Source organism: Apodemus sylvaticus, chromosome 3 (assembly GCF_947179515.1).
Source record: "Apodemus sylvaticus chromosome 3, mApoSyl1.1, whole genome shotgun sequence".
Classification (NCBI taxonomy): Eukaryota; Metazoa; Chordata; class Mammalia; order Rodentia; family Muridae; genus Apodemus; species Apodemus sylvaticus.
The window spans coordinates 76,896,322-76,921,109 of record NC_067474.1 but is presented as its reverse complement, the minus strand read 5'-3'; the positions used below and the strand labels follow the sequence as shown (position 1 = coordinate 76,921,109).

Here is a 24,788-nt window from a genome sequence, read left to right as displayed (position 1 = left end):
TTTGGTCCCTTTCATGGTATCCTCCTGTATTTGATTTGGATAGTGTCTGGACTGAGCTCCTATGGGCCTATTCATATATACACATGTGAGAGGGGGATAAAGGAAAAGAATAAGGGGTGATGGAAGAAAAGAAGAGGAAGCAAATGAAGAGAGAGGAGAGGAAGAGAAGGTGGTAGAGGACCAAGTTGAGGGAAGGTGAGGGACCCAGGATACCCCTTTCTATCTTATTCTTCAATTCGACTCTCAAGAGCCTCCCAGCTTCTCTGCTCTCACTGACAATATCTTCACTAGAGGCCCTGAGAGGGTGAAAATTAACTACTGGGCTCCTTTAACCACTAATCAAGGTAATGATGGGCACAGTTCTAACTCTTCTTCCCCTGTTGTCAGAAAAGAGCAATAGTTTCACTTCAGGAATAGTGCTTGCCCTGAAGGAAGCCAACTTTGTGTTGTCCATGATTGCATGTGTTTGCTTACACCTGGCTGTTCCTGTATGCATGAGCACAGATACATATGTTCAGTAGGCACATTTGCTTTCAAGTAAAGGAACTGGGATACTATTGTTCTGTGGCGCCCAGAAAAACTTTGTTTTCCTGATTCTTCACCCAGTCTGCACATACAGACTCCATAGACTATGGTGAGCTGATCTTGTAATGGCAAATTTAGTTAAAGTGAATTCTCCTTATAACAAAGACTATATCCAAGCTCAGAGTAATAGAACCTAGTCGATTTCATTAAAATAAATTTGGGAACAATGAATAATTCAATACAGTGATTTTGTTTCCTCCCCTCATCTTTATAGATTGAAGAGCTAGTATTTATAATGATTTTTTTAAATTGGATTTTTGCTTAGGAAGAACTAATCAGGATAATTCCTGGCAGACTTCTCCCTACAAGATTGGATTAATTGTCCCATTAAAAGCTCTTTTCTTTTTCTTTCTCTTTTTCTTTTTTTCAAAATAAGGGAGACTGGGGAATTCTTTCTTTTTCTTTTTTTCTTTTTGATCACATTAACAATAATCTGGGTAATTTTAAAGCACAGTTGCTCCCATTACTCCTGTGTGTGAAAGGTTTCTAAAGCATTAATAATTACCTCATTTGAATGTTTTTAAGCATGTCTAGGAATGGGATATTCGGTGAATTTGGAATTCCTACACCTTTGATGTAATGGAGAAACAATGAGTGGACATATCTTATTGTCAGTTGTAGGCAGGTGTGTGTATGTGTGCATATGCACATGCACATTTACAGTAAAAACAAAGCCAGGCAGTCTTGGCTCCCAGTAATATCTAGATGCTGTGCTTTGAGGAGGAGAAAAGATGAATGAAGCCGCAGTCTACTCTCAAACCCCCAATAACCCACTGTGGGAAGTTAAAGGGTACACAGTTGAGATGTCTGAAGCTCTCTATGAAGCTATGACCATATAGGTGAGCCCACCTAGTGCTGAGGCAACACACAGACAAGAACAATGCTGACCCACTCATGGTCAGGCCGACACTGGTGAGGCACCCGCAGTGAGGCACCAGGGGATTCTGGGTAACTCACACCTTCCATTTTCCTAAGGGTATCCACTCATACATGCAAATGAGTAAATACAAATTTTAATAATGTGAGCATAGGTTGGAGAGATGAAAAGATGATCAAATAGAAATGGAACTGAATATATGAGAGGAACTACTTTGCAGCATATTCAATAACTCTCACTGGACCCCTGCCCAAAGCCCTAATTCCCATCCATCAAAATGCCAGCCAGACTCCAACAAACTTGAAATAAATAAGCAGTATTAGAGAGGGATGACTAAGAATCAAGGTTCATCTGCAAGGCCAAGAGGAAGACTAGGCTCAACAAGGCTAATCAAGTTCAGAAGAAGGCAGGTGTTTTCTCAGCGGGATAATTGCAATGGGGCCTCTGGGGAAGCACAGATATCCTAGGATCACTAGATCTCTGGTAGCCCCAAAACTCTCCCTCCCTCACCTAGGCTATGGGCACCCTGTGAGAGAACCATGTCATATAAACAGTGCATTAGGGGACCATATTTCTAAGTCACAGAAACTTCTTAGAAGTGGAGACACCTCTGAAGTGTATCAAACTTAACTCGTAGTTTAAATACAGGGATGAGAGCCAGGGGAAAAAAGTGGAAACTAAAATGGTGGAGAGACATTACAGTAGAAGTTTGTGGTAGGGCCACTATTAGTTCAGTAATCAGACAAAACAAAAGCAAAGCAAGCAAACAAACAAAACAAAACAAAATACCCTAAGAGATTTTCCAAATAAATTCCTTCTTACCCCCATTGAATTCCAATGGTATATTCAAAACCGAGTTCTTTCCCATATTTGAATCATAGTCAGAAGTCCATAGGAGAAGAGTCATTATTTCCAGGATGGTTACCATCCCTTCACCACAATATGCTATATCCTTAACCAGTGAGAGTGAACATGTACTGATGTCACAGCTGGTTACAGTCATGCTCAGGTAGAGATGTTCTGTGACACTGTGCTTGAAGTGGGCACCTTGAGAACTATAGCAGGGTTACAGGGATCCAGCAACAGGAACCCTGCAAGGCGAGGAACTTACCTGAGATGCCGCCGGCTGCCCAATGACAACCCAACCTGGACACTGCTGGTCTTGATGGGATACTGAAGCATTGGACGCCCACTGATCCAGGAAACCCTGGGGTGTATAGACACCGCAGTCTTTAATGCTAGTTTTTTGTTCAAACTCTTCACACATCCCATCGCCATCATGGAAATAGCACCGGCTGGGTTCATCTGTGGGAAATGGACATAGGAAGGGTGTCAATAATTAAATATTTCTTCTTTGGCCTTAACTATCATCAGCAGCTGTGGAACAGACAAGAAGCTCTATTGAACATATATATGGTCTTTAGTCACATTGGGATATTCCTCAGCCTTAAGGGGAAAAAATTAAAGAAGTCTTGCCATATACAATGGCTTATTTGAAAGTGGTGTGTGTAGTGCTGAATCAATTAAGCACAGTGCTGCATGACTCCTCTTACACACAACATACAGACACGCACACACACACACACACACACACACACACACACACACACAGGTGTAGAAACTGAGAGTAGAAACTACAACACCCAGGTTTCACTTGGCAGGGGCAGGAGCTGGAAACTGCATTCAATGTCCATGGGTTCTATGCAAGGGAAAAATGTTCTAGAAATTTATCACCCAGGTGTGTGCTTATGGTTGACACATCTGACTGCACAGCTAGAGTACGCTGGGAGGGCAGAACTCATCTGTGTGGGCCTATTGCCCCACCTGCAACAAAACTCATAAACATTCACACCTTTCAAGTGAGACTCAATTACAATGTGATGAAGGTATTATTTAAGTACAGTTCAAATGTTCTACATATAGAAACTGAGTGCCATGTGTCTTTAATAGGTACCCAAGTCACACAATTTGGGAGTACCAGCTCTAGGAACCCAACTCACGTTGCAAGTCTTAAGCATGTTACCCAACACCGTAGGTGTTGCAACCTGGATTTTTTAAAGTCCAAAGAAGATTTCAATTTTGCATAAAGAACTATCCAAATTCAGTCTCAGCTCAGCAACTACATTTTGGTGTTTTATTAAGTAGTCTCTTTTCTTCTCTGGGCTCAGTCATCAGAGCAAAGAAGGTAGCTAGACTACAGGGACTCCAAGCACCCAGTCTAATGGTCTTAGATAACATTTTCAGTGTCTCAGAGAAACGCCAAGTGATCAAACACCAGCCTTTTTTGAAATTTTGGCTTTGATTTGTTGCTTTGTTTATGGGTGTCATTAAAATTGTGGCTGGTTGCACCAATGTTCCTTTGGCAGTACTGACAAGCATCAGAGGAGTCATGAGGAAAATGCTATCAAAGAAGATATGACCTATGTATTCAATATAGAACAATTCAGGGAAAAGCAAAGTGGGTATCCATAAAAGGTCATCCTGTCACCTTTTAAAACTAGTGTCCTTTCTTCTCTATCACTCTCCAGTGCTGCAAGGCAAAGCTAAGCAGTCCCTTCTGTACGAAGTGCCTATCTCACTGACATCTCCACCCTAACACTCATTGTTCTGTCCTGACCCTGTGTCCACATGCTGTAACTGGTCTGAACGGTTGTAGACTTCTCAAATAGCTGTCTCTCTTGACTGTCTGAGACACACTGCATAACTGATTACCTAAGCTGTTACACTTGGAGAGTAACATATTATTAAGGTCAGAGATGTTGGTTTCTTCTCTGTCCCTTGCACTGCATATAACTGTAAAAGATAGTTTTGCCTCTTAATCCAGTCCCCCTCCCCCAAGGTGGTTGTAATTGTCCCAGAAAGGAAAATATCCCCACTGGAAAAGAACATAAATATGCCTTATACATTCTAAAACACCCATGTCAAGAAAATATGCATTTCTTCTAAAGGGTCAATTCCTTTCTAAGTGGCTGAATTTAAATCAGCTTGTAAAATCAATACTTACTTGAAATACTTTCAAACATTCTACCTTCTAGAAAAAAGCTAGGGTCATGGGGGAAAAGCACTTGAATTTTTATGTTGTTATCTGTAAAGGGAGTTATTGAATTCAGGGGCAGCAGAATGTTGAGCCTCTTCCAAGCTCCAAATTTCTTTGTTTATTCCTACAAATAGTCTACGTAGTAAAATACTATCAAATGTGCCAGAGTAAGTCAATTCATTATAATTTAATTATTGGATGATGGGTGTAAGCCAGCAGAGAGCTTCAGTGACCAGCATGTCAGATACTTCCAACATGGAAAAAAGACAGGGTCAGCACTCACCACAGTCTCATAGTCACCAGGGATGGTAGCCAATTCAGATACAATAAAACTTTAGGTCCAACCAAAGGGCAATCTGTCATAAACCTAAGCTCACTGAAGGGGACTGCAGGAAGTTATAATGTCTAATTCTCAGCCACAGATATAGATGCTCTGAGGGTGAGAATTGGAACTCTTATGCCTAGCCTCCGTGTCTCTTTATGTTAAGCAGAGAGCTGTTTATGTTTAGATTTATATTCATTATATAAATGGTGATAAAACATGACTTCTTAAGGATAAGATGGTTGAGGTTGGCTAACTTTGGTACCCACTTTCTCTTCTTACAATATGAAGAGAGATAGTAAGAAACCGTAACAAGATTAGGTAATATCTACCTTCTAAAATGACGTAATTTATTTCCCAAGGTAAAGGGCACTCTCAGAATAGCAGAAAATTAGATAGAAGTATGTTCTTTTAAAGGTTTACTTCTTTATGTTTAGATTTAAGTCACAATAAATCCGATTAGAACTAGATTTTGTGAGTGGACGGAGGTATAGGCAGGAATAGGAGGAGTTACATAGCTAAAAAATAAGGTGACCAAAGATATGCCTCAAACCTCAAACGATAGAGAACAGCTATTACTAAAAGAAGAGGAGAATCACAAGATTGGAGACATGGGTGAGTGGGAAAAGCTACTTGACACCAAGGCTGATATCCTGAATTCAATACTTGAGACCCACATGGTGGAGGAGAGAACTCACTTCTCCAAGCTGCATCAAACTTCTGAGACATATGCAAGCTGTCACCCCTTTTTATTACAATCAATAAATCAATCAATCAATCAATCAAATAAGTAAATAAATGCAATTTAAAAGTTTTAAAGAGAAAGGACTCTTTCTCTCACTCTAAATTCACAATATCCCTTTCCCATTTCAAGTGGAGTATATTCCATTATAAATCTCACCAGACTACTGGAGAGGATAGAAAGGGAGAGCAAAAGTGAATGAATGGGGAGAGGGAAGGAATCAGAAGAAAGGGGGAGAAAGAGAGAGAGAGAGAGAGAGAGAGAGAGAGAGAGAGAGAGAGAGAACCAGTACGTATCATCGTCTCCTCTCCAACATTATGCTGACAAAGCTATTGTTAGTCTCTTTAAAAATAACATCCTTGGACTCTGCTATTCAGTTTCTCTTGCTACTAGTGTCCTAGGGGAGCCCCTACACTCCATCTGCCAGTGTTTTTGTCTGGGGAATTCTCTTGCTTTCCTCACTCCTTCTGCCTCAAGCATCAAAGAGAACAGGGTAAGGAATGGAATACAAATGCGTGGCCAGGAAAACAAAGACAGCAGTAACAGAACAATAAAACCAACAGGACTTTTGTTTCCATTACATCTATTTACTTAGTGTTCCTTGAGTGCTTTACATTGGGTGGTGAGCTGGTGATTGTTCAGAATTTGAAGTCTACAGCATATGATCGCCTTGACATCCTACCTCCAGTGTAGTAGCCTGATGAGATTTATAATGGAATATATTCCACTTGAAGTGAAAGGGATATTGTGAATGTAGATTGAGAAGAAGAGAGAGGAGAGGTAGAGAGAGAAGAGGGCAGGGTAGGGGCAGGAGTGCTAGAAACTCTGGCAGACTTTTGACAAGTATTTGTTGAATGAATGAATGAGTGAATGAATGAATGTGTGAGTGAATGACTAAACTAGAGACTCCCTGGTGTACGCACTTCTATTGAGCCTCTACACCCTTTGGAAATTCCTTTAGATTCTGTCTCAGGACAGAAAAAGGAACTAAGACACAAGAAAGGACTGGCTTCCAGTAAATCTTATACTAGGCAGTCTGATCTCTCCTTGAAACCCCATCTTCTCCTACCAAAGAGGAAATCACCATCTCAGATTCATTCCTATAGATGTAATGACATATTTAGAAATCTGTCCACCCAGAAAGAACACTTGATGGGAACTGAGAAGGTCAATCTTCCTTAACTGAGTTTTTAGAAGGCAAAATCTTTCTTTTTCATTTGGAGGAAATGAGCTCAGTTTCCAGAGTGTGAGGCAGATGGACCCTCTGTGGACGGACAGGTAACTTGTCAGCTCTTCATAGATTTCATGTCCTATTCTCATCTGTACAGAACGTCAGAATGAAATACTCTGCCCCTGCATCCCTAAAGCCCATGATAATCACTCTTCTTGAGATAGGCAGGAATTGTTAAACCCACTAAGCTTTGAAGATCAAGTCTAGGAGAATTTGACAGATTTTCATTAAAATCTAGGCAAAAACTGGAGTAGATGTATTCTGAAGAATACCAAAAAACCAAAAAAAATAAATACTCTGCCCCTGCATCCCTAAAGCCCATGATAATCACTCTTCTTGAGATAGGCAGGAATTGTTAAACCCACTAAGCTTTGAAGATCAAGTCTAGGAGAATTTGACAGATTTTCATTAAAATCTAGGCAAAAACTGGAGTAGATGTATTCTGAAGAGTTCTTCCTTTTAAAATCAGAACCATGGATTCAAATGATCTAATGATCTGATTCAGATGATTGATTAATATTATACGTGTCATTTCAACTTTCTATATCTTTGGGGCTTAAAGGGTCTGACCAAGTATTCCTAAGTAATAGAGTCACTATAAACCCAAAAGTTATGAGTGTAGAAAAGGAACTGGGCTGAAGAGGATATAAGAGGATGATAGGGAGGCCAGGCAGTGGTGCCACACGCCTGTAATCCCAGCACTCCGGGAGGCAGAGACAGGCAGATTTCTGAGTTTGAGGCCAGCCTGGTCTACAGAGTGAGTTCCAGGACAGCCAGGGCTATACAGAGAAACCCTGTCTCGAAAAAACCAAATCCAAAAAACCAAAAAAAAAAAAAAAGAAAGAAAGAAAAAACCAAAAAAAAATAAAAAAGAGCATGATAGGGGAGAAATAACATCTCCATTAAACTTTAAAAGGATTTCTCTGTTTTTGTTTAAATGGGTTTATATGCACCATGTGCATGAAGGTTCCTATAGCGGTCAGGGACCAGTGGATCCTCTCACACTGGACATCTAAGACATTCTGAGTCATCCAACATGGATTCTGGAAACCAAGATTCTCTGCAAGAGTCTTAGGTGCTAAGTCATTTGTCCAGCTCCACAAAGCACTGTTTTGTATGAAGGGGAAAGATCGGTTTGTATGGATTATACATCCAGATCCCAGTTTATCATTGAGATATATCAGAGTAGGAACTCAAAGCAGCAAACTAGAGACAGTAACTGACCTAGAGACCATAGAGGAATGCTTCTTGCTGGCTTGTTTCTTGGCTCATGCTTAGGTATCTTTCATGATACAGCCCTGCCCCACGTGCCTAACTGCAGTGGGATGAACCCTCCTACATCAATTATGAATAAAAAATAATTGCCCGTAGAGATACCCCACAGGCCAATATGATGGAGGCAATTCCTTAATTGATATTCCCCTCCTCCCACATGTTTTGTCAAGCTGGCAAAAACCTGTGATACTTGGTTATACAGTGAGACACTCTCTATAGCAGCAGCAACAATAACAACAACAAAGCAAAGCAAAACAAACAAACAAACAAACAAAAAAGAACCAGAATGAGGGCCAAACCTAATTTTAAGTTATTTCAATAGATTATTCTACATAAAGAATTTAATGGAAGTTTTAAAGGAAGGTCTAGCACAAGCTCTGGCATATGTTAATTGCAACAGTGCAACTCTGTAACGAGACAGTAACATGGTTCTTGGTGGCCCACCATATGTTCAAAACATTGTTTTAATTTCTGCCTTTTTGCAATTTTGAAAAGAAATAGAGAATCTAGATGGAAAAGGGAATACATATTATATTGAAATTTAATAAAGAGATTTGACAGTCTTCTGAATTAGAATTGAAGGTGTGCTGACATCACCTTGAATTTATTGTATTTATTTAAATGGGCTGAAAAATTGTAGCAAAGATAGAGATCTAAATAAATGAAAACACATGTAATAGACCCAAATAGTCAAAACCCCAAATAATTTTCTATCTATGTCTCTTTGGAGTTCTAATTATATTTCTTGATACCAAAGAGTGGGGACAATTCATACCATGTGAATTGTTAGTGACAACAAAATAGATGTGAACACAGGAACAACTGATTCCTGAGACACCAAGACCTCTAAAATCAGCAACAGGAAATAGCAAAATGAAATTTGGCTTAGATAATCTAAACAAATACATGGGGGAAAAAAAACCCTAAACATCGATATGCAGAAAGTATGCAAAAATGGCCCAAAGGAGGTAACAAAAGACTGCATACTATAAATAGATTCTCAATGTTTTGGATGTGATCTTATCACCACATAAAGAAAAAAAGGAAAAGGAGAGGAAGGGATGAATGAGAAGGGAAGGGAGATAGAAATGAAGGAGACTGCAAATGAAGGAGAGAGGAAGAAGGATGGAGGTAGGGAGGGATAAAGGGAGGGAAGGAGGAAAGGAAGGAAGGAAGGAAGGAAGGAAGGAAGGAAGGAAAGAAGGAAGGAAGGAAGGAAGGAGAGAGAGAGAGGGAGAAGGGAGGGAGAGAGGGAAGGAAAGAGAGGAAAGGAGAACAAGAAGAAGGGGGGAGTCATCTACTTTGAAAGTTTTTCTCTTTCTGGGCTGCAGTTTTCCCTTCTAACTAGTAAACAAGTTAGAGCAAATAGTTTTATAAACTTCAAATATTTTACTCTAAAATTTATTTGGTTCTTGATTCTTTTAACCCTTAAATCCTCAAGCCAGTATTTTTTTTTCAGTCTGAAATGGGCAACTGGAAATTAAAATCCTCAAAATCTGTGTACAGTGAACTTTTTTGAAAGATGTAGAAGAGGACTTCAGTGAAAAGCACATGAAATCTGGCACCAAAAAATTAAAATTCAATCTTTAAGCCAGCCCTAAGTTTCTCTTGGCTATCTAATAACCTATATCATTTCTCTATGGTTCTCTTCTTTTGCTTTGTTATTTATTCTTTCAAGCAACTTTACTTTTCTTATCTATTTTGGAAACTGGCTATAAAGATCTGATACAATAGTACTATAGAAAATACTGAAAGTGTCAAAATTTTCAAGTAATGTTTTTACTTTATCAAATGTTACCCCACAAATCACCATACTGGCTTCGTATTTTATTGGTCATGTCTTACCAGGACCATTTGTCTGCTCAATAAAGTATTATCTAAACATGTTCCCCAAATGCAATTTTAATTTCTGCTCTGGTTTCTCTCTACCAATGTCTACTATACTCTTCTCATAACATTAACTTGCCTCTTGAAATATTTATTTGATCATTCAATTTTCTTTAAAAATAGAACAGCTATTCCATGAAAGTAGAAGGACAGGTCATTTTGTCACCATTATGTTCAGAGTTTATGCAGAGAAGACCATCTGCATATACATGCATACTGAATGAATGAAGGTCTTGCACTGCAATGATCTTCAGTGATTACCCAGCTCATTTACATCCTGTTCACAAATACAACTAAAATTGAGAATAACTAAGTATCTAATCTAGTATAGCATAGTTTGTTGATGGAGCACTGAGGAGGTTAATAAAGGACCATTATATAAATACTGAGAAAATACAATATCTGATAAAAAAAATGGTCTATGAGAACTTTATATATGTGAGCATAGTGAAAGATCAGGCATGCAAATAAAATATATACATACACTCGTATCTTCCTTAATCCAGGGAAACAATGACCCATCATTCCGTTACAGCATCCTGGGCAGCAGAGGCTTTTGGATAAACTGATGTTATATGTACCAGTGTGGTGGGCCAAGGACTAGAGGATGAGTCAGAGCACCACATTGTAATCAAGCCAGTAACCATACTCCGACAAAGCTCCTATGACTAACGTGACTGCAGCATGCTGGGTAGTGCTCCCATGACTAGCTAGAGTATCATCATGCCCCCCCTCCCCGCCCCCATCCTGAGCCTTGATTGTTCTGGCTTGCCTCAAAGACCATCCTCCTGCCATATGGTTCAGAAAAGTGCAAAAGAATGAGGCATTCAAGTCACAATGTCTTCTAATTCCAGTCTATTAAGACACATTGGAGTGTACAAAGATCAAAAGCCAGGAATCAGGCAAGAATCACCATTGGATAAGTTTGTTCTTTCTTATGTGATGAACACGATGATGTTTAGGCTTAGGAATGAAATCTTATGTCAATTAGAATTGGTATGTTTCTTAAACTTGTACTGTTTTACTGCATATTGTATTTTAAATAGATTGTCTACGTCTTTCTACTCTTTCACTAGAGAAAAGGGAAGACAAAAGAGAGGAGGAAGATGGGATCATTGGTCCTAAATCTGAGTTAACTAGAAGAACATTTGGACACAGAAATCAAAACCACTACCTGTTGGTTTCTGCGCAAATGTCCTGTCTGCTCGCCTTGCTCACTCGCATGCGATGCGCGCACACTGCGGGGATGCGGTGGAGACGTGGGCCACAATGAGATACACCAGGCCAAACAGTTCCACATGGGACTTTATTTAAGATAGGGAAGGGGTAGTGGGCGAGAAGGAAGGAGAGAAAGAGAGAAGAGAAAAGAGGACGGGGAAGAAGCACTGCCCGGTTATATACTGGTGGTGACATAATTATAGGAAAAGGTAGGCTATGGAATTCTGGGTAAACGGCAGCTGTTGCCTTGGCAACAGACCTATACATTGTCTTAATTGTTGCTTGTATGGCGTCACAAGCTTTGCAGGCCTCGGGTACCTACACTACTCTTTCTGGTCAGAAACCAAAAAGTCATCCTGACTCTTCTTGTTCAAAACAGCTTCTAAGAAGCCATGGTTGCTCGAGGTCAGTTTCCACCAACCGGAAGAGGGGTTTGCCCAAACAAAGACAAGAGATTGCAGACTGCATTGCTAGCTATTGACTTCAGAACAGTGGTCAGGGATGTGCTGCCTGAGGCTAAATGAACCATGCCTTAGGGACTAGCTCTTGGCCACAAAGAGCTGTACTACAGTCAGAGAATGGGATACGGAAGAGGAATCCTCCACTAAGCAATAACCACTCAGGTATTAAGATATCTAACCTGCAAAGGAGAGGGCTCAGAAGTCCTTTCAAGCTTCAGTGGGTCTGAAAATGTAACCATCTGCCCCAATCCTCAATTACATTCATTTACTATTTTCTGACATGCTTAATGGCAGTTGGCAGGTGTGATCCTATCCGTAGTTCTTTCTGCAATATTCTCATCACTAATGCCACCCTGTTCTTTGATCCAGGCAGATTGATACTGCGACTGCTTCTTAAAGGAACCATGTCCACCCTCAAGGCCTTACCTCTCCCACCTGTGATGGGGCTTTGTCTGAGGTCCCAGCTGCTTTTCCTATGACTGGCTTTATATATCTCTAGTTCACAGCCTAACAAGGCATAGCTTCTAGAAACCCTATCTGGCATTCCTTCTCTAGAAAGCCTAGCTGCCACCCCTTGTTGTATTTCTATAGCATCAACTACTTGGCCAATTAAAATCACATTTATTACATTTGCAAAGGAAATAAGGGGAAGGTTTTCTAAGTGCCAGGCTCTTAGCTAAGTGTTTCAAATACCTACAATTACCTAATCTTGTAGATTGCTTTGTAGTAAGCGCTATCATTATCCCAATGGTTCAACAAGGAAATTAAGGTTTGAAAAAAAAACGTTACCTCACCTAAGACAGCTCCAGAATCAAGGATGAAATCCATCCTAGTTTGATTCTAAAACCAAAACGTGCCTATATGCTCCTTCCCATCTTTTTGAAATGGATATGAATACAGAGGAGGTGGTTTTATGTGATAGGTGGACCCATTTCCTTCTGGGATGTTCTGTGATTTATAGATATGAGGTAGTTGTGGTCACCTCTTTGGAATGATCAAGAGCCTTCAATTCCAGGCCTTTTTCTTATCAGGAGACTATTGAAATAATGACTAACTTTGCAGGTGTTAGGAAAACGAACCGATAAGACAAACTACAAGCACCCATCCCTACAATCTAGCACTTGGAAAACAACTGCTGTAACAGATTTGTCAACTCCAGTTCCCTGAAGGAAACATGCAATCCTTACTATCTTGCCCTGCACTTAAACTGAATAGGCTCAATGGCTTGCATTTGACTAAACGTTTTGATTTCCTAAAAGAGAAATTTGAGTTTTTGTTGGCAAATGATTGAACTTGCGGGCCCAGCCTGCAGCCCCACAGTCCATTAGGGAATTGACAAGGCAAGATGGGGGCCTTCAGCTCAAGCACTCCCTTCAGACACAATACTTACAAAGCCATCAATTTCCTTAACAAAGAGCATTGGCTTAAATGCCCCTTAAAGCAGCGCTATTTACAGAGTTACCCACTTCCTTTTGAATGCTCTGCCTAGGGGGTGGCATGCCTGCAGGTCTTTCTAGCTACTAGTTAATTAGGTTTTCTACCCAAAAGGAAGCTAGCCAAAGACTGTGCTTGATATTCAAAAGCCACTCAATTTGGGGTTATCAGAGAGTCCTACAGGTAATCTAAATAACCACTCAACTCAAAGTCCTCAAGAGTTTGGACTACTATAAGCCCAGAGGTGGGGAAGGAGAGAGGCATGTCTGCACCAGACTCCTTTTTAATAGGAACCAAAAATAAGGGTCAAAAAAAGTTTAATGGCAGATATTTGTAAAACCCTCTGTGGCTTCCCAGAACTGAGCATAGTAACAAGGCTGTTGTGTAGATGAGGAGGCAAAAGTAGTTCCCATCACTTTTTGTCACAACTAGGAATTGGACACATATCACAGCTCCAGGGTCATCACCACTCTGAGCCTCTTAAGTGTCCCACTTTAGACAAGAGGAACGTCTCCATTCAGCCAGTTTGTCAGACTCTGAAGATTACAAGAGTTATAGACACATAAATTCCTAGGAAATTGAATAGTCCCATAAGGAGTATACCCTTCCGTCATTTGTTTTCTATTTACTGATACCTCAGATAGATAGATAGATAGATAGATAGATAGATAGATAGATAGATAGATAGACAGATAGGTAGATAGGTAGGTAGGTAGGCAGGCAGGCAGGCAGACAGACAGACAGGCAGACAGACAGACAGACAGACAGACAGACAGACAGACAGAGTGTGTGCGTGTGTGTGTGTGTGTGTGTGTGTGTGTGTGTTTGTGTTTCCTGAACCAAGTCCAAAGAAACTGAAATGTTTTAAAAAAAAGAATCTACTTCTTAGGATTCAATTCCAGTTTTCCAGTGAGTGAAGTGTGTGTGTGTGTGTGTGTGTGTGTGTGTGAAAGCTATGACTGCTTTGTGTTTGCTCTGAGGTATCTGATCCTGCATGAACACAGGAGAGGGAGCCTCAGCTCAATTTTGGGGTACCTTGAAAGAACTCCCTTTAGGAGGCAGCACTGGGATGGACACCTTGCCAGGGGAAAGGAAACAATAAATGAAAGAATGCTAGAAAAAAAGTAGATGGTACAAACCAAAATAAGATTCTGGAACCTAACTTGCAAACAACTGCATCAGACTATGCAGGTCTTACTTGGCTTGAAGGCTATGTTTAATAAGGAATTTAGATTTTCTGCTCAACCAAACTGTCTACATTTCTGTGTGAAAGCCATCACATAATAAAAACAAATTAGATTTATTCCAGTTTGTGACGAAATCACTGTTTCTCAAAAATTGGGGTTTGCCCCACTTGTAGTCTTAACTGCAAATGGTTCTACACTGACCTTTTCAGGAACAGAAATCATGTCTTTGTTTCAAACAGTTGTTATGACCACCTGGAATTCTTGCCTATGGTTCAGGAGGTTGTTGTGACCATCTTGCAACACTACCTTTGTTTTAAAGAGTTATTATGGTTACCTTCTTATAACTACCTTCTCGTGTCCTGCTTCTGTACCCCACCTCTTTGCCTGCCGAATGAATCTCTCATTTGGAAACTGAAAGGGCTTAAGCAAAACCCATGGTGTTTCTCATCTGAAGTCTCGGCACCAAATGTGCAGACTTAAAAAGGAGAGGATTGGGGGTCAAGGGAGTGTGGCACAGTGGCGTGGGAAAGGGGGTGCCCAGGCAGGCTCCTGTCCAGGCACCTCTTCTCCCTGAGGGACCACACACACACAGGCATGGTATAGAATAGAGTTTATTCAGAGTAGGGGATGGGAGTTAGTGGTAGAGAGAGGCAGAGAGAGAGAGAGAGAGAGAGAGAGAGAGAGAGAGAGAGAGAGAGAGAGAATAGAGAGAGAGAGTAGAGAAGTGGAGTGGAGGCCGGCCATGACCACGTGGAGGGGGGGAGGAGAGTCCAAGAGGCAGAGAGGTGAGAGTATGTGGGAGAGTGGAGAGAGAGAGGAGGGGCAAGTAGCCCCTCTTATAGTGGGCCAGATCTCTGGGGCAGGGCATACCTGGCTATTGCCAGGTAGATGTGGGGTGGAGCTTAGACAAAACGCCAACAGAAACACCCTAGCCATGAGCTATAAAGAACACTTATCGTGACAATGTTCCATGCTGACCTCTTAAACATTATCTTAGGTGAAGGCAGATCTTATATATGAATTTTTAAAACATTTGCTTTCACTAATTTGGCCATAATGATTTGTGTCAATGATCTTTTTCCTTGAATCTTTAGAATTAACATTTTCCTCAAAGGCAATGCAAAGCCACTGTGGACATGTTCCCGTGGAGAGGGACAGAAAAGGTGTTTATTCTAGGAAGATTATTTTCTCGTCTTATTGGAGGACAGATTGTGGCCGACAAAATAAGAACCTGGGAGTCTGTGGGAGCTGTCTTGCCACACTTTAGACAGATGTTGCAAGGGGCCTCGAGTAAGACAATGATAATGCAGAATATAGGGAGCAATTAATAAGGAAGGAAATACTAATTTTCAAAATGAAGTTGCAGTGGTAGTTATTGAAATATAGGTAAAGAGAAAGGTGGAGAAAATGTGGGTGTTTCATGCAAGTCTTATTTAGATGTTTTATTAGTTAGTGGATCCACCAGAAGGTTTGGGGAGAAAGCTGGTAAAGTTCCACGTGTGTTGAGTATATAAATGACTCTCAAATTCAGGTACAGAAAGTAGATCCATGAGTCTGCAGGAAAAGGGAAAGACAGTGTTGGGTAGTGGTACAGTGGGAGAATACTTGCCTAAATGTGCAAGGCAGAGAGCAGGGTATGGATGGGGTACAGTTGGGCACAATACACACCATCTGAAAATTGTGGTTCTAAAGGGATGATTCTGAAGAGAGCTGAGAGTGAGACTGTGGACTTCAGAGAGTAGCCTGTGGCAAAATGAACAGAGAACTAAGAAAGACCAGAGGAGACCAATACTTCAGAAGTACCCAGAGTTATTTTTCCAAAAAAGCTAGGCAAGTATAGGTAGAAAAATGCTTATCATATTTTGTTTAATCAGGATGTTTAATAGAATCTCCTTCCTGACCTCCTTGTATAATGAATGATTCACACCTTTGCTTGCTGTCTTCCAGGGACAGAGTACTTGTGAGTAAGAACATTACTATTTTAATAGCCATTATAATTAATGCTTATTGATCTCTTTCTGGCCCATACAGTGGCAAAAAGGTATGCAGACTTCATAGCACAGGACTGGCATGGTGAGAGTTGCTCAATACCTGAGCATCGCACACACTCATTAAGTGCATGAAAGGACAGATCATAGCTGAGGTAAGGACCACTGCTCTCATTTCTAACATAGAGAAGGATGCTCATGGACATGAGCCTGGAAGAAGAGGAGGCTCCCATGCTTTGGGTCCAGGCTGCCAGCTACCCTGTCTGTTGGTGCATTCTCTTGGCAGAAGAGAACAGAGGCAAATGGAAAGAAAAGCTGGGGATTCAAGTAGTTCGCACAACGTTTTCCACAGTAATGAGGCTAAACCCAAGTTATGTGCGCGGTTTTGGACTGCTGAAGGGGGGGATGGCTCCTGGCAGAATGTTCACCTCACTGCCAATGGCAGTTGATAGTTTAATTTAAACTTATGGATAATTTGGGACGGCTTTCTGACTCGTGTTGAAAGCTAAAATTACTCTGATTTCTCATCAGGTCAGCTTGCCAAAAGTACTTTGTTGGCCCTTGAAGAGCACCCCTCTCAGAGAGGTTGATGTCTTAAAATATTGCTCTAGCCTGTTTTACTTCTGCATAGAAACCTATAATCACTACAGGACCAGACACCCCAGGCCTCTTGTGGCATCAAGCCTTAGGATCCCCTAGGACTAGTATATCTGCTGAGCTTCAAGGTTCATAGTGCAACTCTCCTTTGCATCTGAGTTCTGTCATTTGGGAATATTTCCTAGTCCCCCCCCCCCCCCACACCCGCAGTGAAGGTCCAAATGAAGCGCAGGACATGTGACACATAGCAGGTGCTTCAAACAGACAGACCCCTTCTGCGAGAGCTGCACGTCCGTTCATTTCCAGCTGTTGGGCACTGCCCGAGGAACATACAAGGCAACTTGGAAAAAAAAAAAAACCTTGTAGTCTCACAACTACACGTTGCTAGCACAGGGCATTTCATCATCCTGCCTAGGAAGTTAAAAGAAAAAAACCACCCCTTTAATGATTACTATAATTTCAAGTTTGTTTTATGCTTATTTCTTTTAGGTCCTTAACCAGTGGCAGCCTGGAGAAAGTGGACTTCCTGTTATGCCCTTTGTTAAGTATTTAATGCTCTGCAAATAAACAATTCAGATAATGTTTCTTCATAAAGAGACCCAGGGATCCTTTTGTTACTTGGAGTCTCCACCCGTGTCTTGAATCATTCCCCCTTCTCATTATCTGTTTGCTATTAGTTCCTTCAGCTCTTGAGAGTACACATTTTATTAGATAAACCTACAAATAAAGATGTAACATAAACTAAATAGTCCAGCCTCCAGAATCAAGAGCCAGTCTTTCAGGCCTAGAATACTTTAGTGGTGAATGAAAATCCTGAGTAAATTATTGAACACCTCTGTGTCTTGATTTCTTTACACAATACCTTATAGGATCGTGTGTCATTAATTATTTAATTAACTTTACTAATATAATCAAGGACCCATTTTTTGTATTATTATAACTACTATCAGGGAGAGTGAGAAAGATGGGTCCGATCAGAAGACCTGACATTCTTATAGAAGGCTTCTAAGGTCTCTTAATTTTTCAGTGGAGAAGATTTGAGTGCAAATCTCAACTCCACTACTTAAGATACTGGTTTTCACCTTTCTTTATTCTCTATACTATTAATACACATTAATAATGCATTAATACTGTGGTGACCTCCAACCATAAAATTATTTTTGTTGCTTCTTCACGTTAAATGTAATTTTGCTACTGTTGTAAATTGTAATGTAATTGTGATGTGTGTTCCAGTGGTCTTAGGTGATTCCAGTGAAAGAGTGGTTAGTCCCTACCCCCAACTTCAAAGGGATCACTTACTCACAGGTTGAGTAAACTGGCTGACTTAACACCTACTTCCAACAAACTACCTTGCTTCCCTAAGGCTCTGTAAAGCTTGACCACCACCACAGGCCATGGCCTTGTGAGAATCAGGAAAGTAGGGTCAGCTATCTTGCCTCAGGGAGTAACACTTGGGAAAGTTTGCTCCTCTTGTGGTCATTTCTCAGCTCCACAAGTATTTACTGAATGGAGGTCACTTTCACCTGAATTGTTCATACATTTGGAAGCTTTTCTGAGTCATCTATAAAGAGGTCAGCAAGTGACCTTGGCTGCCAAGGTCCCTCTGGGTCTGAAAAGAGACACTTCAGAGCAATTTACTGGAACAGCCATGTTGGGCCTTCCACAGGTAGGGTCAGGGACAGGTGCTGTCTGATCCTTTAAAAAGAAGAAGCCATGTGAACTATACATTGATTCCAGACACAAATGACACATGTGTAAGCATCTGAGAGTGACTGACTAGAGCGGGCAGATGGGAACACGGAAGTGCTTCTTTGCTCAAGGGTGAAGAAACAGATGTGTGAACAGAAATGTGGGCCACCAGTGTTGGTGTGAATAAAAGAATCCCTTCCTCTGTCCCTCTCCCATTCTTGCTTTCTTTCTGCCTTACTTTCTCTCTTTCCAGCCCTCTCTCTTTTATCCACCTGCACTAGCCTATTGTTATTTTTATACCTACTATCTTCCTATATAGCAGCTAGCTATGAAGGACATCTTCAGCACAGTGATAGTAACTATCTGACTTTGTAGATGATACATGGCTTCTGTTGAATCACTATATTCCCCAGCCCCTTTATAGTGACAGAATATTAACAAAGGGACATAGATGTATTTCAATAGGGCTTTGTTTACCAAAACTGGCAGTGTGTTGGCTTTGGCCATAGACATAAATTGGCCGATCTCAGTCTATGAAAGGATGCATGAGGCTACTGTAAGAAGGACAGAGCACAGAACACACTTACGAGACACCTTCTACTTCCTTCAGGCTATAAGTGACTGCGGTCATCACAGGCCTTGAAGAACCTTGGCCTTCAATGCTCATACTCAGCTTTCCTTGTAATCCACCATGCTGATCCTCCTTTCACACTGCAAAAGCTCTTCTTTGCCTTGAACACTAAATCATCTCAACTTCTAGCAGTCATGACTGTCACCCTACCTTAATAGCTCCTAATACGTCCACCTTTGTTTAGAATATCCAATCTCGATATAGATTTTAAGGAATGCTTTTAAGGAATCCTTCTCGATCTTTTCCAAGTGAAAGAATCCTTAGCTTATTTTCTCCAACCATTGAGTGACTTTGAAATCAATGGCAGGGGCATTTTCCAGCTTCTGTACCCCCAGCTCCCAGCCTTCCTTGCATGCTGCTGCTTCCTTGAAAGGAGCACAGAGCAGAGTACACAGGAGGCACAATCAATAGGAAGAGACAGAAGGAAGGGTGATGTAAGAAGCATTTTGCACGACGTTAAACATGGGTCTGAGTGCAAGCAAGCAGTTGCCTTTTTCTTTCTTTTTTTTTTACACAGTGATGTTCGCACATCACCTTGACTGTCCATCCATCATTTTATTTTAAGCACATTACCTTTTTTCCAAAAAAAGGAAAGGAAGACACAATTAGAACTATATCCCTCACTTGCTTAAGATTTCAATTTCCCTTCAAGTGGAGATCACAGCTCATGAATATTAAGTATCTATTCCAACTCAGCACAGACTTCAAGCAACAGAAGCAAGCCTCAGCCCAGGTAATAGTCTTGATACCAGTCCTAGAGATTTCTTTCCTCTTCAAGCTTACCTAAGCCATAAGTGTACACAGATGCACTTTGGGGCAGATGGATTTCTGGTCACTTTCAGGTCTATAAAGAACTCCTTGTTCTTAACTGTCCTGATTCACGTGCTGGGACTCTGGCCACCCTTCAAAGGCACACTTCAAAGTATGGTCTCTATTCCTTACTTTTAAGAAAGCTTCAAGTGGGTTCCCTGATGCTGACCCCTTCCTAAGAGTCAGGAAGCTGACCCAGAGCTAAGGGCTAGAATTCCTCCCTGCTGGTGTCAGAGGCCCCCTGTTTCTTTTCACTCCACCTCTGCCTCTTTGTGGGGTAGCCTCCCCTCCTCCCACCCCCCTTACCCCTGTTCCCAAAGGGGGTAGCAGGCCTTAGGCTGTGGCAGATAGGCAAGCTTGATCCTAAGGAATACTGACTGGATTATTTGAATGTATTCCTCAGACCTCCCTGTTGAGGACTCAGATCTTTGGTCCTGCCCACACGTCAGCCTTCCGCCCCATTGCCTCCTTTTCCTGCTCTTTTGTGTCCTCCGTGAAACCTTTTTGACCTTTGGGGTGAAAAGAATTCCTTTCTCCTCCTGGAGTCCTTCTTTTAAAACTGCACAGTTTTAAAACAATAACAACCCGCAATTTTAATCCTAGAAGTTAGACTCCAAAAGCCCTTGGGGTTCATCTAACCCATCCTCACCACTTGATGCTGATGTGTGTGGGAAGCCTAGTGACTTGGAAAAAGGTGGCAACCACTGCTATTTGGTGTCAGGATACAATGGTCGGGCTCAGAAGTAACTCTGCTACAGATGTACCATCTGCTTCTGCATGTCAATTCTGAGATTCAGGAGTAGGAAGAAGATGAACCCAAGAGCTACACTGAATTACACTCAGTACTCTATACAATTATGGTCTTGTGAATGATGTCTAGTTCTCAGAAGAGAAAACTGAACCTGAGAGTCAGGAGGTACCCATGGTTACTCAGATAGCAATCTTAGGCTCCAAGCTTCCCAGTGCAATCACGAAAATGGAATCCAATTCAGTACTATTTTCTCCCTATGTTAAATGTAATTGGGAAAAGAGAAGACTTGAGTACTGAGGGTCCCATTGCTGAGTTTTGTTTGCTTTTGTTATTGTTTCTTTGTAGTTGTAAACATGGCATGATAAAGACACAAGTAGGACATGCATGTTCACCTCACTTCCTTCTGGGCCTCAATGGTGACAAACAGAAATACCAGGCAATACTCTCCTGCTCATTCAAGACTTTATCCAGAGATGGGACACAATCTTTGCTATTTGAACTCTTCTCTGACCTACCTGGTGAGATGACTTTTGACAATTTGCTCAAACCCATCTCAGTGCCTCTATTTTCTGGTTAGCAGGATGTATAAGATTACTCTGAAAGGTTGATATCCTACTTTCAGAATGTTTCTTAGCATAATACTGGTGGAATTAGGCATCTAACAAATGGACCCTTGCCTAATGAGGCTACGTGTTGAAAACTCTGCTTCTCTTAATCTAGTATGACCTTGGGCAGTGTACATAATAGTTTAGGTTCACAGTTTTATCCTCTACCAAACTGAGTGATGACTTTAGTAATGTTCTAGAGTTGCTGGGAGTATTGGAAAAAACTTTTGAAGGAATCATGTTAGTAAAAATGAAAGAAAACAATGCATGCTCCTTTAAAACTACCATGTGTCACTCGTTTAACGCTGAGCATATATGAACCCTTTTTCATTTGTATTGTTTTGGGGATCAAACTTATGACAAACTTCTGGGCCCAGATCAATAACTGTATTTGCTTGTCACAACTCTTAAGTAGTAACAATGATAACTATCATATTTTGCTGATGTAAACTAAGTCACAGGTTTAAAGCCTCTGCATCAGAATTTTCATCCAGATGCCATGTTGATAACTACGATGCCATCTGATGCTCTGCTTCTGTTATGCATATCCTGACTCTGTCACAATCACTGCCACCCTCAGCATTGCCATCCCTATCTCTTCCTCTTTGTTTTAACTTTATTTTTATTATCTGTTATAAGGGCCTGCCTTTAAGCCAAGGAAAGCATTGTTTCCAGAAAGTACTGAAAATTACTATATATATATATATATATATATATATGTATATATATATATAAACAATATATAAACAGAGGGAACTGTAAGTAAATTAGGCAACCAGGAATGTTTGATTTTGTTTCTTAAATTAATTTTTTTTCCTAAGATGAGGGGTGGATTCTTCCATTAGAGTTACACAGAAAGTACTGTTTAAATGGAAAATAATAATAAATGTAGCTCCCAGCATAGCCTGTCTCCCTCCTCTCCAGCCTAAAATACTGTTTTCTTTTTTAGTCATTGTTGTTCTAAACTCTCCTAGGCATATCCACCGAGAAGACACAACGATTCATCTTCTTGTTTGCCTTTCTCGCCTTGGTTCATTCAGGCCAGGACAGTCTGAAAGAGGGGCCATAGGCTAGGTGACCCTCTGCCCTCCCAGCAACTGGTGGCAAGGCAGATTGATCTTCAGCCTCTTACTGCCTATCTACCTCACATGGAGGGCGCTGGGCTTTAGGGAGTGCTAATTGAGTTACTGGCCCTGGCGCTAACACAGGGGTGGAGATGCCCTGTCAGGGATGGGAGACAAAGTGTTGTTGAAAGCTGCTGGGGGAGAGGAGCTGGGAGAAAAAGCCACACAGCGGGAGGTGCCTGCAGTCCTGGGAGATTGGTTGTGGGAGTCTCTATGAGTTTGTTTTCTTGACTATACGTCAGCTTCAAGCAACATTTGCGGCTCCTCAGACCATGGGGGGGTGGGGGGGATGCTCAGTATTAGGTGGATCTTGAAAACAAAAAGAGCCTTTCACAAAGGGAAAAACTTGAGTTCCAAGATGCTGAACGGCACGAGGTCCACCACCAAACCAGGACAAGAACTGAACTGTCCAAGACCATTGTGAAGCACATAGCTCGGAATATAAAGGCACCCAGAGTTGCATCCTCTGTAAGGGCTTAAATGTCCTCTCTGAAATTAGCATGTTTCCAGCTTTGGCTCAAGATATATGACTAACTACAAGCCCTTCAGGGGATCCTGCACATTTTGTCTGACTAATTCGACCATTACCTTCCCTCCTTCAGCTTTTATCAGCAGCCTGTCTGCCATTTATGACTCAGTGCCTTAGAGAGGAATCCCCACAGCTGCTGAACAATGACTCCGGCCAGCGCCTGCTGGGGGAGTTATCACTTCACTGATACTATGGTTTCTAAAGGAAACCCCAGGCCTGGTGTGTGTTATAATTCTAAATGGAGGAAAGAGGACAAGATAATTTCCACATTGTAAAGGGGAAGGCAGTCAGCATTACTCAAGAGGGGTCTTGTGGGCGGTGTTTGTTTTAATAAGAAACTTATTATGTGCTGGGGGACTAGGGCACTGGGGGTGGGAAAGTGGGAAAGGGAAGTCACCAGAGTGTTGCACAATAACACATTGGCACCTTGGGAATACTTCCGGATGTGTGGGCTTCTGAAAAGTGAAGGGGAATGCCCCCATAAATCTGTCACCCACCCTCACACTGCTGTTACTGGCCCAGAGAAAATAGCCCTTCTAAACAGTCTGCAATGATGACAAGGGTGGCAAAGAAAGGCAGAGGAGGAGGAGGAGGAGGAGGAAGAGGAGGAGGAAGAGGAGGAGGAGAAAGACAATGATAAGAACCAAGAGGAAGACATAGGGAAGAAAAGCAGAAGGAAGGTGAAGGAAGGAAGGAAGGAAGGAAGGAAGGAAGGAAGGAAGGAAGGAAGGAAGGAAGGAAGGAAAACAAGCAGGAGGAAGCAAGGAAGCAAGGAAGGAAATCCTTTCCAGTGGCAAAGTTCTTGAGTAGAAAAAGCAGGGTCCTATTTTCAACTTGGAAGGAGCACAATACCTTTGGGACCTTGCTTGAGTCAGTTGAAACATCAGAATAAATCTCAGATCTCATATCATAATAAGAACCACATATAGGCTCATATTAAATAAAACTGAGAAATATAGGGTCACCCCATTTAGTACTGTGCTGCTCTAAAAAGGACTGTTGTAGCTGATACTTCATCTTCCATAGTATCCCAACTCCTCACATTTATATAGAGAGGGAAGCCTAGCTTCAGGAAATGCTACTAAACTTCCTTCTATCTTGTGAGGATAGTTTTCAGTTAGAATTTTAAAACATAATCAGCAGAAACCAGTTTTGGTTAGCTTAAGCAAAATAAATGAAATAAAGCATCTATTTGAAACATTCAGTGATGAAGGGCTCTCTCAGAGGGCCAGAGAACAGAAATTGCATTCCGTGAGGGGAATTTCAGGCAGAAGCTCTGGCCCAGGCAGTAGCCTAGGAAAGAAATAACATACCTTTTTAGTTGCCTCAGTTGTGATGCTAAAGTACTTTGGATACTGTCATTTCATAAATGGTCATAAAAATAGGTTCAATATGGCTTCAGAAGCCAAGTTGTGGGTTGATTGCCTCCTGGGGTAGAAGGTAAGCCTAGAAGGCTGGCTATGGGTCCCCACTTAAGCTACAGAGTAACTTGGACATGCCCTCTCTAGTGCTCCAATGAGGATTGGGCTCCACCTCACTGGAAAAATGATCTTGATTCCCCAAATCTAGGATTCAGAAAGTAACACTTCAAACTATTGTTAGATATCTGCCACAAATGAGCCCCAGGCCTTTTTACATTTTCTGGATAAGAATACCAATTCTTCGTCTATATCATATATCCAAGCTGTGGAGTGAACGCAAGTCACAGAGGCCTATTTTCTTGGCCATCATTCTTGACACATACAACGATAAGAATGCCTACCTCTACAAAGCACCCGCCCTCACCCCTCACCCCCCACCCCTCTCCT

General features: G+C 41.4%; 1 protein-coding gene across 1 annotated transcript in view; it reads right to left on the bottom strand.

The window, feature by feature from the left end:
• Positions 1–24,788, bottom strand: part of Pappa (pappalysin 1) — a 229,098-nt gene that overhangs the window by 87,212 nt on the left and 117,098 nt on the right. The window contains exon 10 of the mRNA XM_052176642.1: positions 2,574–2,767. Within this exon, the coding sequence (XP_052032602.1) occupies positions 2,574–2,767 (194 nt within the window). The remainder of the gene's footprint in view (positions 1–2,573; positions 2,768–24,788) is intronic.